General features: G+C 37.2%; 1 protein-coding gene across 5 annotated transcripts in view; it reads right to left on the reverse strand.

The window, feature by feature from the left end:
• The window catches only part of LOC145407260 (glutathione S-transferase 3, mitochondrial-like), a 39052-nt gene that overhangs the window by 9141 nt on the left and 16051 nt on the right, over positions 1-13860 (reverse strand). For 3 of the 5 annotated variants that reach the window (XR_013898675.1, XM_080278293.1, XM_080278296.1), the window contains exon 2: positions 969-1072. Coding sequence is in view for 4 of the 5 variants with exons in the window: in XM_080278293.1 (XP_080134419.1) it covers positions 969-1061 (93 nt within the window). In the remaining variant the exon portion in view is untranslated. Of the gene's footprint in view, positions 1-968; positions 1073-1644; positions 1739-3145; positions 3186-13860 lie in introns of those variants that run through there. The other 2 variants (XM_080278294.1, XM_080278295.1) reach the window with 2 other exon arrangements.

Below are 13860 nucleotides of genomic sequence, written 5' to 3' on the forward strand. Positions count from 1 at the left end.
GTACACTAAGTTATTCTTATGTGACCTCTTTTCCTTGACACGTCAGATGAGAAACACAACGCCATGTCTAATCAAAATAAATGATGCCGTGCTTGCTCTTAAGGAATCCTCATATTGAACCTAGTAATGTAACAGCTGATGTTTTCTACTGACTGAGAGCTTAACTAAGTGTCCCTGACACTTGACAAATTTTGAAAAAATGAAATTTCAGAAGTGTATTATGACATGTAACAATGTGAGTTTCAATCTGTACTTTAACTTTATTTGTGGATGAATTTCTAGCCAAAGAGTAATTGTGTGGCTAGTTACCAACCTCGTAGCTACATTTCACTCTCTTGGTAGTGATTTTCATGTTCAATGGCTGTAAACCACCTGACTCAACAATTACTACAAGAATAGTTTTAGGTGAAAAAATCTTCAGCCTATACAGCACTGTAAATATGTCAATTACAGTACAGCATTAGACACCACACCCTTTCATTTCTACAATATCATCTTATTTTATTCTTGCTATCTCCAGATGATTTTATTAAGCTTTTGGGAGACCATTTGTTGTGATGGGGTTAGAAGTCTCCATTAACCCCTTCACAACCTCAGTTTTCGCAGTAAGCAAATTGCCTGAATGTAGCAAGAATAAAATACAGTACATGATGTCACCAAACTGAAGGGATAAGGCACACAAAAGAGTAAACAGTAACACTATAAAGGAAATAAAAGGATTCCTGGTGTATACATTTGGTCCAAGCACATAATTTTCAATTTAACTATATGTATCATCAAGCATTCCTTATTCAGCTCTGGAGACTATTAAATCTGATGGGGTTAGTTAATTTCCATTAATCCATTCACTGCTAAGGCGCTCTACTAAAATAAATAAAATTATCTTACTATAGCAAGAATAAACTACAAAATGGCATCTTTGGGTTGAAGGTGTTAGAGCGTATGAGTATGTAATCTCTGTGACTTACCTTCCAAGCCTTCCAAACCAGAATGAAGGATGATCCAACAGCCACCAAGACACAGTAGCCGTACTCTGGCTGCACCTCTACCACCACACCCATCTTGCTCTAACCTGCACCACAACCCACACTATAGCCATGGCACAACACAGATTTGGTGAGTAAATAAGGAATGAAATTTTTGGGCATCAAATGTGCAAGGTCAGGTAGGATTAAGTTAGGTGGGACAGAGTGGATAAAGAAGGAATGAAGTTCAGGACATCAGTTAGGAATGGTACAGTTGAGTAAGTAAATGAGTGAAGTTCAAGGCATCAGATGTGGTTGAGTATGTAATGAGGTAATGAAGCTCAGGGCATCAGAAATCCAAGGTGTGGTTGAGTAAGGATTAAGTTACATTAGGATGAGTGAGTAGACAAGGTATGAAGTTCAGAACATCAGATGTGTGAGGAAATTAGATATGGTGAGGGATAATGTACAGCCCATTTGCGTAATACATGAGAATCTGGGCAGCAGAGGACCTCATTCTCTAGAAATTTCAAGCTTTACAAATAGCATACCTTATGGGAAAATTATAATTGGTGGGATGGCCACCTCAAAGGTCACCCCTTTGGTCCCTAGTCTGTCATTTTGCATACAGTATGTATTATGGGACATTAAACACACGTACACAGTAAGTATAACCCACACAACAGCCTCTTTATTCTTTTGCTCTATAACTTCCATCTTGAACTTGTGGGTGAGGTGTTTCTTCTGCCACTGGGGGTGAGGCATGGCGATGATGGGGGAAAAAAAAAAAAAGCATTGCTTTGTGTGAATGAGGGGACTGTATACACCACGTGAGGTTGCCTAGGCTCAGCTGAGAAAAGTTCTGCGGATGCCTGCTACGTCACACAGAGCTCTGACATTATTATCTGCATCATTTCCTCATTCACTCTACATAAGTAGGTTGCACTCTGCAGCGTGACACAGGATTTGGCTCACTTTGCTGCCCCGATTTCACTTTTTCAAAACTAATTCACGCACTGCCGATTATTTAATTTTTTCACCACCCTGTCGCGCTCTAGCCATTTCGCGCTGTAGAAATTCGTGTATTAAGTGAATGGACCGTACTATGGGGTATTTTAATCAATTAGCCCAGAGAGTGGGGTTAGTATTTTTAATCAAACTGTCTAAAATCCACAACTATACAGTATATACATCATAATATATATACATGTATATAATATATATATATATATATATATATATATATATATATATATATATATATATATACATGTATATAATATATATATATATATATCGTTTTTAAAGGCTCCAACATGCTTGCATGCGTCGGCCTTGGTCACCTAATAGCCGCTCTCCATGCTGCACGATCCATTGCAGCCTCCCTGTTCAGTCCCTTAACCCTGAGGTCACGATTAATGACCTCGTCCCATGTCTTTCTTGGTCTACCCCTCATAACCCAACCCCCAATATTAACACTTCTCACCTTCCTCACCCAATTATCATCCCCCATCCTCTCCACATGTCCAAACCATCTCAATCTACCTCTCCTTATCACAACACCAATACACTCCAGTCCCATCCTATATATATATATATATATATATATATATATTACAATATACAGTATATATATATATTACAATATACAGTATATATATATATATATATATATATATATATATATTTTACAATGAGTTGAGTAGTTTAATAAAGAATGCAGAAAAGTAGGACTGATTCTTGGCATTAAAGGTATCAGTGACAGCCCCTGCCAGTGACAGTTCTTGCTGTGGTCTCCCAAACCTCATAGTTTGGCACATATGTCCAGTACTCACCTTGACATATCCTCTACCTCTTTCCTCTCAGTTTATTCCATACCTACCCTATGCAAGTGGCAAAGTGAGCTCAACATCATGGATTAATCTGTATTTCAGTTAAATGATAAACTACCAATCCCATTTTGCTCCCACTGGTGCATAGGGGACAAGGTTAAGTTCCTGTAGTCCAGAACAAGTAACAACAGGAGACAGACACATAGGCCTACCCCCGATAATATTTTACCTGACAGAAAGGCCTCTGGTCACCTCTGAAATTCAAACCACGGGATGTAAGCCACAGCCTGTTTTAAGCCAAGAGCTCTGCCATCAGATCACCAGGATGCTCAGATACTTTGTAAATACCGTACTATACACTGTAGTGGGATCCAGCAGCCAGGTCCTGGACATGAGGTAAAAGACGATCCGTGATAAGTGCTTTAACCTGTTGAGTCTGATGACACTTTTTTCCAACCTCTCTTTGCCACAACAAGACAATTTTACTCAACTTAGGACAGATTTCTAATTGTGAAAAAGTTAATAAAAACTATACCTAACTCCTCCAGTTTGAAAAATCATCCCAGGGTGAATAAAATTGGTAGTAGCAAGCATAAATTATAAAAACATATCATTTGACTGAAGGAATTAAGAACACTCAGAGGCACTACCTTCAGACAAGTGGAAATTACTGGTCTATAAAAATTTTTCATCCATACGTGACTAATTGTGCAACCCCATGCAGGGCCCCCCACTATGTAGCCATGAACACAGAAATGGACAATAATAATAATGATAATAATAATAATAATAATAATAATAATATTAATAATAACAGGTTGTACAAAGACCACAAGTACAGATCACAGGCCACGTGATCATGAGAAGAACACAGTTAATTGCTTCACCACAAGATTCATCGCATCCTTGCAAAATTATACTGCAGCATCCTCCACCACATAAAAAAAAATAACTAACAACTTCTCTACACTACACAAAACACCATGAAAACATCCCACCTCCCAAACTAAGCACTATGCTACATGACATATTTACAAACCATCACAGCCATCTAAAACTAAAAATATAATTCATCCTTTACAAACTTGCACCAGATAACTATCACAAAGAAACTGTCCTTCCCAGAGAACAGTTCAACTAGGCAGGCTATGAAGTGGCCATCACCCTTTTCTACTTAACTACCACCACCAAAAATAAACCTTAACCAATCCAATCTGCCCTCAGTGTTGTGCTACCCCTCACACCACAACACACTCAACTCATGTACCTCACTCTCATAACACAGACAAACCTTCAACTTAACCCCGGCATGAGCTCTAACTATGCGAGTGCAATTGGATTCCTGCATTTCACTGGGTTCATGTCCAGATGCGCCTGGTATCACAGCATCACCCACAATATCATGAAGGGAGACATTATAAAGCTGCCACATTTCTCATAATGCAGTGCTCCACCAATCCATTGCATAATAAAGTGGTTAATCTGTCTACGGTTGTCAGTTCCACAAAACACTGTGACTATTCTATGCAAGCATGTATATGATGGGGGATTATGGGACTTAATATGAGGGAAAATGAAGTTGTAAGTCATAGTAATAACTATATTGTGTTACTGTAATACATAAAACCTGGACATAAACTTGTTTACAAAGTATCTTTTTTCTAAATATCACCAAATGGAATGGACATAATATACAAAAGATGCGACGCTTTTGTCTACCCAATGGTAAAGAACCAGTGTGATATATTAAAGATAATATGACCAAGCTGAACCTACAGCTTATACTGTATACATCATTCCTTAATTTCTCAGTTCCATATGTACTGTGATACAGAATCTGAATAATAGGTCTATGGTAACTACCATTTCATTTGATATTCACACACATACCACCTTAAAAAAGTCATCTGAATTTCTTCACAGTACATCACACAGGTATTCCTGACATGTGATACAAATGAAAACACACACACACACACACACACACACACACACACACACACACACACACACACACACACACACGAGAAAAAAACATCCACGTACTAACACCTAACCTCACTGATTTAAAATAGACCACACTTTGCTTTTCATAGGTCTGCAAACTATGATAATATATACCCAAGAGTCCAGAATAGGACAAAAGGCAAGGAAAAAGATGAGACCCCAAATCTTCCAGGCAACTTCATATAAACCATCGGCGTGGGTTCTAAGTGGCAGTGTAGAATGTAATGAAGGACAACTACAATGCCACAATAAGTGTCTATGTTGCTTACAACTTGTATGAAGTTTAGAGATCCAGCATTAGGAAGGATCAAGTACTGAGGTCAATTAGGGATTGTTTTATACCCATCACTGACTCTCCCAGTGATAGGGAGACACATATTATCTACATATTCCCTGCTATATATATATATATATATAAAAAAAAAAAGACTCAAGGAATTGGGAAAGGGGATGAAAACTGCTCCATCTTTGAACTGGCATACAGATGTGGCAAACCAAATCATTGTTACACACCTGTCCTACATGCAGCCATGTAATGTATCTCCTTGGGAACAAATGGATGTGAAAGGGGCACCGCTATGAGCTTGGGACTTACTTGCTTTGATTTATACCTCACAAAAGTGGGGGAAAAAAAGGCAGGGGGGGGGTGACTTCATACTTTAACATAAACTTGGGAAATTGTAAGACTAATACACTTCAGTAAAAACTTACCTAACCTAGTAAACAAGTACCTGCTAATACTATTCTATGCTATTTTTCATATAAAGCTACGAGCATTTTTCCAAACAGTGCACTATACTGTTATTGTACCAATTAAATCACCATTCAACACAGATGACATCGAACCTCTAATGCTGTAATAATATGCGTTCTACTTACCATATCTGTACTGTGCTTAAAAAAAAAAAAATAATAATAATTTTGGATCAATAGCTAATTTAACATTCATTCTTCAATAACTAATACAAAAAACAAAATTACAGTATTGTTCAAATCAACACTATACAGATCCTATAATGAAATGAGGCCATCTATGGTGAGCAAACAAGAACAAATAACACTGCAGTACAAGGTAACCATAATACCCTTGAGGCAGCAGTACTAACACACGCACAGATACAACAGGCCATATTCTGACTGGTTACGGAGGCTCCCTAGAACTATTCCTTACCAAGTTACTTTTGCATATGGCACAATAATATTATCTTGTATGTTTTATGTAAAAGCTGTGCTGATATTAAAAAGACAAATTACAATATGAGGATAATAAGGTTGACCATACAAAATAAATGGTTAAGGAAGAGCTGCTACAAAGCCTCCAAAGCTGATAAGACTGTACAACTCAATGACCCCACCCAACCTGCCTGTGGTTAACACACTAATGGTCACTTTCTTACAACTGTGAGAGGGTGGAGATGTACGCACAACCCCAATTTTTTACTTTTATGGAACAGCTGTGTGTATTAGATGTGGTTATACCCAATATGCCACATTACAAAGAGCATCGGCAGTGAGGGACATACTGAACTCTTTCATCATGGATTTCTCAAATGACACACAAATTGAAGGGCTTGGTTACCACTTTGTGACTTCTGTTTCACATGGCTTTTAGGTCCCATCACCATGGACACAATTAAGTGTAAGTCAGGTAGCATGCCCATGGAGGAACTTCTGTTCACAGGTGCTCCTGCTCCACCATTACCTATCACCTAGGCAAAGGCAACTGGCTGCTCAATATGCATACCCACTCTTAATGTGCAACTATCCTTACTACTGTACTTTTAATTTAATACTTTAAAGACTGCTGTGGAGTAAATTCTACTATAATTGTGTTAGCTCCTAAATTTGTGTACAAGTTGTGTTGCTAATACAATATGCATCTGCATTTTTCTGTGTTGTGTTCCCATACATTGAAGCTCAAACACTGACCACCACTGACTATTTCCTTCAGCTCATTACCTGACAGAGGCTTTCTTCAGGTGAATAAAATTATCTAATGGTATAAAAATATTCAACGTGCATCTCTTGTCTGGATAGGTTTTAGCAAACATGTACTGTCTCCAAAACAGTTTTCCTTGTTTGTTAATTCTTTTTAAAGTTTTTTCTTTAGCAGTAAGGAGCACTGCATGAAGTTATTTATTTTTTTCTCAGGCCTGAATTAATTCTATCTTTAATTGTGAGCTCTCCATGTTCTGTCTTTTGCTTAGTGAAGTAAACTCATTCATTTACACTTGTAGCAGCTTTAAACTGGTGCATCTTGGAGTTTTATCCTAAATCAACAAACAGAATATTATTATTCTGACCGAAACAGATAAACTAATTAATCAAAAGCAGCTACCATTAAAGTAATACTCAATGCAGCAGGTAAATACAAAACAATGATTACAAAACCATGCAGAGGGAATGTGAGTGATGTATGCAACATCATACACTGAGGTGCAACCTACAGATTATAAACTCAAATTCTAAACCTGACAAACAGCACCAGAATCAGAGGGAATGGATGCTTTTGATTGCATTACTGAAGGGAGGATTTTAAAATTCTGCCATTACCATTTGGAGTTAGGGTGTTTTCTTCGAGAGATGGTACCTACAATAAACTTCTACACTGTCCCAGCCACTCAGTTAGGGTGCTTTCTTTGAGAGATGGTACCCACAATAAAATTTTACATTGTCCCAGCCACTCAGTTAGGGTGCTTTCTTCGAGAGATGGTACCCACAATAAAATTCTACATTGTCCCAGCCACTCTCACGGGATTAACACAATATACAACTTCACAGAAATTAACTCCTGACTACGGCAAGTTTTCCTAAGCTGAATAAAACTGTCTGTTGTTGCTATTGTTGGTGTTGCTGTGGGCCAGACTCATCTGCCAAAACAAAATGTAAAGTCTGTACTGTAATTGGCTATTTATTTGTTAAACTATATAACCTTTAACATTTCTTCTGCTCTGCATTTTCCTATTAAAAAAAAAAAAGTAGATATACCATACACCATATATATACCTGTATATATATATATATATATATATATATATATATATATATATGTGCATGGCATGTATGGTCCATCAGTAACATGTAAGAGAACAAAGTGGACAATGCTCTCTCTCATCAAAGTTCTCTCACATTAGAATACAGGTACTGTATTGTACTGTACTCTTAAATATCTTGCTGATCAGTAGGGAAAGGAAACATAATCACCAATCTTTTTTTTCACAAGTTAATGTACACAGTATCTTATGTTCTAGCAGTAGAATAACAGTGGTAAAAACATTTCATGCCTAGTACAATCCTACACTGGAGATGATAAAGTAATAACATAAAGTTCTGCAAAAACAGAACAGTAATAACACCAGCACTATACAGCAAAATCAGTCTAGCACAGGGATAGCTTTCCCAGGTGATGCTATATTACTGATAAAGTACAAGATTACCAGAAGATTATAACATTTAACTTGAGCTCTTTACTGTTGTTAGTAAAACAGACACCATCTTCAATAAAAAGCCATCTCAGTTTCTTAACTACCAAAATCTTTAGTGCTATGGTTGAGTTATGAAGCTACTAACTACAAACACCATAGCTGAGTTGGAGATAACAAAACCAACCACTTATTAAAATCAGGAAATTCTTTCTATACTGTCTTCACCACTGAGGACTGCCAACTCTGATCACCTACATAATATCTGTGTTGAACATAACCAGCTCTTAGAACTGTATCAATTATGGACCAGAAAGGTATGTATCTCATGAACTCACATGTGAGAAATGCACGGATGTAACAAACCTCGTCTTGTTATTGGATAGGACTCTTTGGTAACATGCAGGCTTTAGGGTGAAAGCCAAACAGGATGCTATACATCTGTCACAGTAAGTGTATAGGGATGTTACAAATGAGTATGCAATTTGTAAAGCAGTCATTACATGAACAAGACTCCATGCTAGCACTGAAATGTATATATTGTAGCTATGCCTGTACTGGCAGTCTAATTCTAATAATGTCAAGGCTAATTTCAAAACATCACAACTTTTCCAAACAAATGGTGCCGTAAAAAAGGGAGAAACTAGCATACACTTCTATAAGCTGGAAGAAGAAGAAGAAGAAGAAGAAGAAAAAAAAAAAATCTTCAGCATGAACATGTACAGTCTTAAGGAAAATTATCGTTACCCTTTAGAGCTATGCACTATGACAATGATGAAGTGTTGTGGAATGGCACGACAGGAAAGTTTGTACCGCAAACCCATCACTGTTGGTTATGTGAGACACAGATATCAGAATTTGTGCTAGAGGTAATAAAAGCTAATTAGATCATTTAGCCTCTGTACATAGAGACAATATGTTTAATATCCAGCACCGAATTCATTAAATAAAAATATAACAGAATGGTGTAGAGTCAGCAACACACATGCGGACAGGAAATGAATATGTGAACCCATGCCAGACGTATGATAATAATTCAGCCAATACAAGCCAAGTTAGTAAATTTCAGTGTAATAATTATATATATTACTTTCTACATATAATAAATGCAGAGCAATTATAGCCCCTCGTGCACTTTGTGATGTCTCCACAATGCATAACATGGATCTACCACACCCCATCCATATTAACTCTGAAACATCCATCTGAAGCATTTAACCACCCATCTGAAGCAAACAAATGAACTCATGCACCCCTGCTAGACTATCAAAAAAAAAATAATAATAAAATAAATAAATAAATAAATAAAAACTGTTGATGCCCATAGATTTAATACCCTTGAAAATAATATGTTGTTGTATTCTATAGACAATAAGTGCTGAATACTGTAGTAGGAAAAAACACATGGCGAGTTTCAATATTAATCCCCGGCGGGGCGCTCAGGGTAACGCAAACACGTCCTATATATTTCCCACCCATATGGCTCATTCTTGCTCATTATTCCAACTCTTGTAATGGGATTGTGATATGGCAACACTAGATGGGGGAGGGGTGAACAGGACTCGCTCACATAGCCCAGCTAAGATTCGTTTTGCATCGAACATTCCTGGGGGTAACGATAGTTTTTCTTATGACTGTACTTGGGATTTTACTCTGTCTCTGGCCAATACCAGAAGCTTTCATTTGGCTGAGTTAGAGATCCCTTGGAATGAAGAGATCAACACGTAATCTTTTTGTAACACTGGACTAATGTCAAGAACACCATGAAGAATTGTGTATCACAGAACTTACTGTACTGTATATGTATGTACAGTATGTCGCTACGAACACAGATCTACAGATATTTGTCTCAGCTTACTCTCTGTTCACAGTTAACATATGAAGGACAAGAACAGAGGTTCTACTAAGTGGTGCACAGCAAGCAGTCAGGTTTGGGTGGCACTAAACCCTCTAAACTACCTAATGTTAAGCTCGAGCTGTAATGATGAACACAGTGCTCAACACTTCATTTTCTGTCCTTCTCCCAGCCTCTAAAATAATGTATGGTAAGGAGAACGCTGTAGCAAGTGTGTGAGTACAGTGCCCCTGACTAAGCTAAGAAATCGTGAATATATTTATTTACAACTTCTGTCTCCTACAACTGTAATGTTTCTTATTCCTCAAAATTCATATTCAGATGACTGACTTTCATCTTTAACTCTATTCTGCTGCATTATACTGTTACTGAACCTTAAAAAAAAAAAAAAAAAAAAAAAAAAAAAAAAAAGTACCACAGGGAGTACAAAAGTATTATTTATTAATTAATTATTATTTTTTTTTTTTGTGATAAGGTGGGGGGTGAGAAGAAGAAGAAGGTATTTCAAGAGCCTGGAATACAAAATATATACTTTTCCAGTGCAAGTGCAATGTCAAGTCCAAGGAACTCCTTGTCATCATACACATTCATAATACATAACTTCATTCACGCAACTAAGGTTCTTTTCCTGATTTTAAAGGAAAATAATAATAAGTAAATTACCTTGCAGGAATATTTTATAATAATATATAATTAACTTCAGGACTGATTTCACTGAGCAACCGAGTAATGTATTATAATACATATGCCCACAATCATACACTTAAGATACTTTTCACTTTTATTCTGTGGATATATTTCACTTAATATTTTAATGTCAGGGTTATGTTACACACCAATTCATAAAAGTTCTATAACTATAATATTTAGCAAACATAGGTCATATTAACATACAAAAAGAGGTCCACTATGAAACCCATGGGTGTAATGGACATAACTGACAACACTTATGACTACATAAACACAAATGTAAAAATTTTTACAGTAACTCTGAGCAGTCATATTCAGTATACCATAAACACTATGTGCTACATATACTCTGTTATCTACCTAATATACTGTACAGAGATCTGGATGATGGTCAAGGCTCAATTCTTCACAAACAAATCAACTCAGCTAATATCACTGATGAATAAAATCCTCTAAGTATTCTAGATTGAATCTACTCAATATAAATATTATAAAAACCAACCCAACGTAACTTACAAAATTAATTAACAAACCTAACTGACCGTGTAGTCAGTCAGGAGTTCTGCCACATACAGCAGAGCTCAAACTATTCCAGAACACCCAAACTGAAGCACTTATGGTGCAGTGCTTGATTATTCTGGTTTGTTAATCTCTTGTTATTTACTAAAGCAAAATCCATTCTTAATACTATCTATCTATCTACCTACTGCCAGATGCATTAATCCCATAAAAGATGGTCACTTCTCCTTCAAGTTAGTTTTATGGGAGGGAGGGGGACACTAACCCTCCATCAACCAACTTGACAACATACCATATATACTGAGCCTGTACAGTACACCAAATTAATAATGAATGAAAAGCATATTATCCTCAACAAATTATTCAGCACTGTGACTGCAAAAGAGACCAGTGTACCATGAAATTCCAAACAATCAATGTTTGTTACTGGTAGGTCTCCAGCACAACTAAGTATGCACTCCATAAAATTGGGGAATTCAGTGCAGCCATTGCAAAAGATGATTGCACCAGAGAGTACATTCAGTATTCACAGGCAAAAGTTTGCCATTACTCATACCCAACTACATACATCAAGGATCAGAACTACTTTAGTCGCTGCCAGTTCACTACCCAGAAACAACCGCTTTCTTGAGTTTGATCAGTTTCTTCCAACTCTAGACATGTGTACTTGGGTATAAGCTGAATGGAAAAACTGCCAGGAGGAAAACAGTAAATGAAATAGGTACTGGGTAACTTTGAGTTGTCCATGACATGTGTTACAGAACTCTTAACTTACTGTAATATGGTATGTTTTGTCAGCTGTACAGAATCTTCACACAAAACCAGGCGGATACAGTAATTGTTACGTTGATGTATATAACAACAAAAACAACAATATATTTCACATCATGCTACCCCTGATACTGTTGTCACATTGAATGCATTCATCAATAGCTACCTTCCTCTTTTATTTATAACTAGGAATTCCAAACACTGATATTGCCCCCATCACAGACTTCTAGGCTCTGATTAAAGTAACTAACATACTCCATTATAAAATCATTTACATATACTGCAGTATATAGTATATTTATTAGTACAGTATACCAAATAGCTACCTTAATTCAGCTAGCTATACCTTAGAAGGAGTTGATGTATAAACCATGACCAATCTATAACTTAATTTATATTACACTACAGTATATTCCTATTTACAAATTATATTGCAATTTAACTTTAAAGATGAAATGTGAGTGCTCTCGTGTGCTCGTAAGATACTTTATGCAAATTTCTAAAGAGAAAAAAGAAGAAATTCTTAAATACCAAATATCATGGAATAAAAACCATCTAAATAACAATACTATACTGCAAAAATAATTGTTTAAGATACAACAAAAGCAAGAACCCTAATAATGTATAATAATAATAATAATAATAAATAATAACGATGTAGTGCTGCTTTGGGTGTCTGCCCTTTTCTCTTTTCCTTCCTTCCTCTTCTTTCTTTCCTTCATTCTTTCCTCTTCCTTCTGCCTATAGGTGACTTTACACTTCCTCTTCTGTCTTTTTTTCCTTCATTCTATCCTCTTCCTTCTGCCTATGGGTGACTCTACACTCAGTGACAAGCCAAATGGTTTCCTGTACACCAAGAAACCATTTACTGTGCTGGATGATATCCATATACCAGTAACCAAATTATAGTACCTGGTGGTTTAGTGGGTAATTAAAGCGCTCCAATCGGACTGAGCCAGTATAAGTTTATGTCCAAGGTGTGATTGGGGTTTACTGCTCACACAATGCCACACAGGGATGAAGGAAGCTGATCACTCTCATCTTAAATGGCAGGACCAACTTGCCTAGCCCCGGGCTCCTATGCTCCTCGTGGGACAACACAGGACTGGATGATGGATGAATAATAATAATCATAAAAAATGTAATAATAATAATAATAATCGTTTCATTTCGTTCGTTTCGTTTTTAAAGGCTCCAACATGCTTGCATGCATTGGCCTTGGTCACCTAATAGCAGCTCTCCATGCTGCACGATCCATTGCAGCCTCCCTGTTCAGTCCCTTAACCCTTAGGTCACACTTAATGACCTCGTCCCATGTCTTTCTCGGTCTACCCCTCATAACCCCACCCCCAATATTAACACTTCTCACCTTCCCCACCCAATTATCATACCCCATCATCTCCACATGTCCAAACCATCTCAATCTACCTCTCCTCATCACAACACCAATACACTCTAGTCCCATCCTACCTCTCAATTCTTGCATCGTAAACCCAGCCCCTCCAGACCTTGCACGCAGGGACACACTACACATCCACCTAATCATTGTCATTTCTGTATGTCTGAGCCAGCAAATACCCTCCTCCTTTACTGCCCAGGTCTCACTACCATACAGCATTACACTCCTAACACATGCTGCATTCAAAGACCCCTTAGCACGTAGGGAGAGTCCTCTCAATGTCAGAAGAGGCGAGAGCTCCCTGAAATTCTTCCAACCACTTTTCACCCTAGCCACAGAGCTAGCTCCAGCCCCACCTCCAGCACACAACATGTCTCCTAAATAACAAAACTCTTCCACA

Source organism: Coenobita brevimanus, chromosome 72 (assembly GCF_032717465.1).
Source record: "Coenobita brevimanus isolate Jiangsu-jjx chromosome 72, ASM3271746v2, whole genome shotgun sequence".
In the NCBI taxonomy this organism is placed as follows: Eukaryota; Metazoa; Arthropoda; class Malacostraca; order Decapoda; family Coenobitidae; genus Coenobita; species Coenobita brevimanus.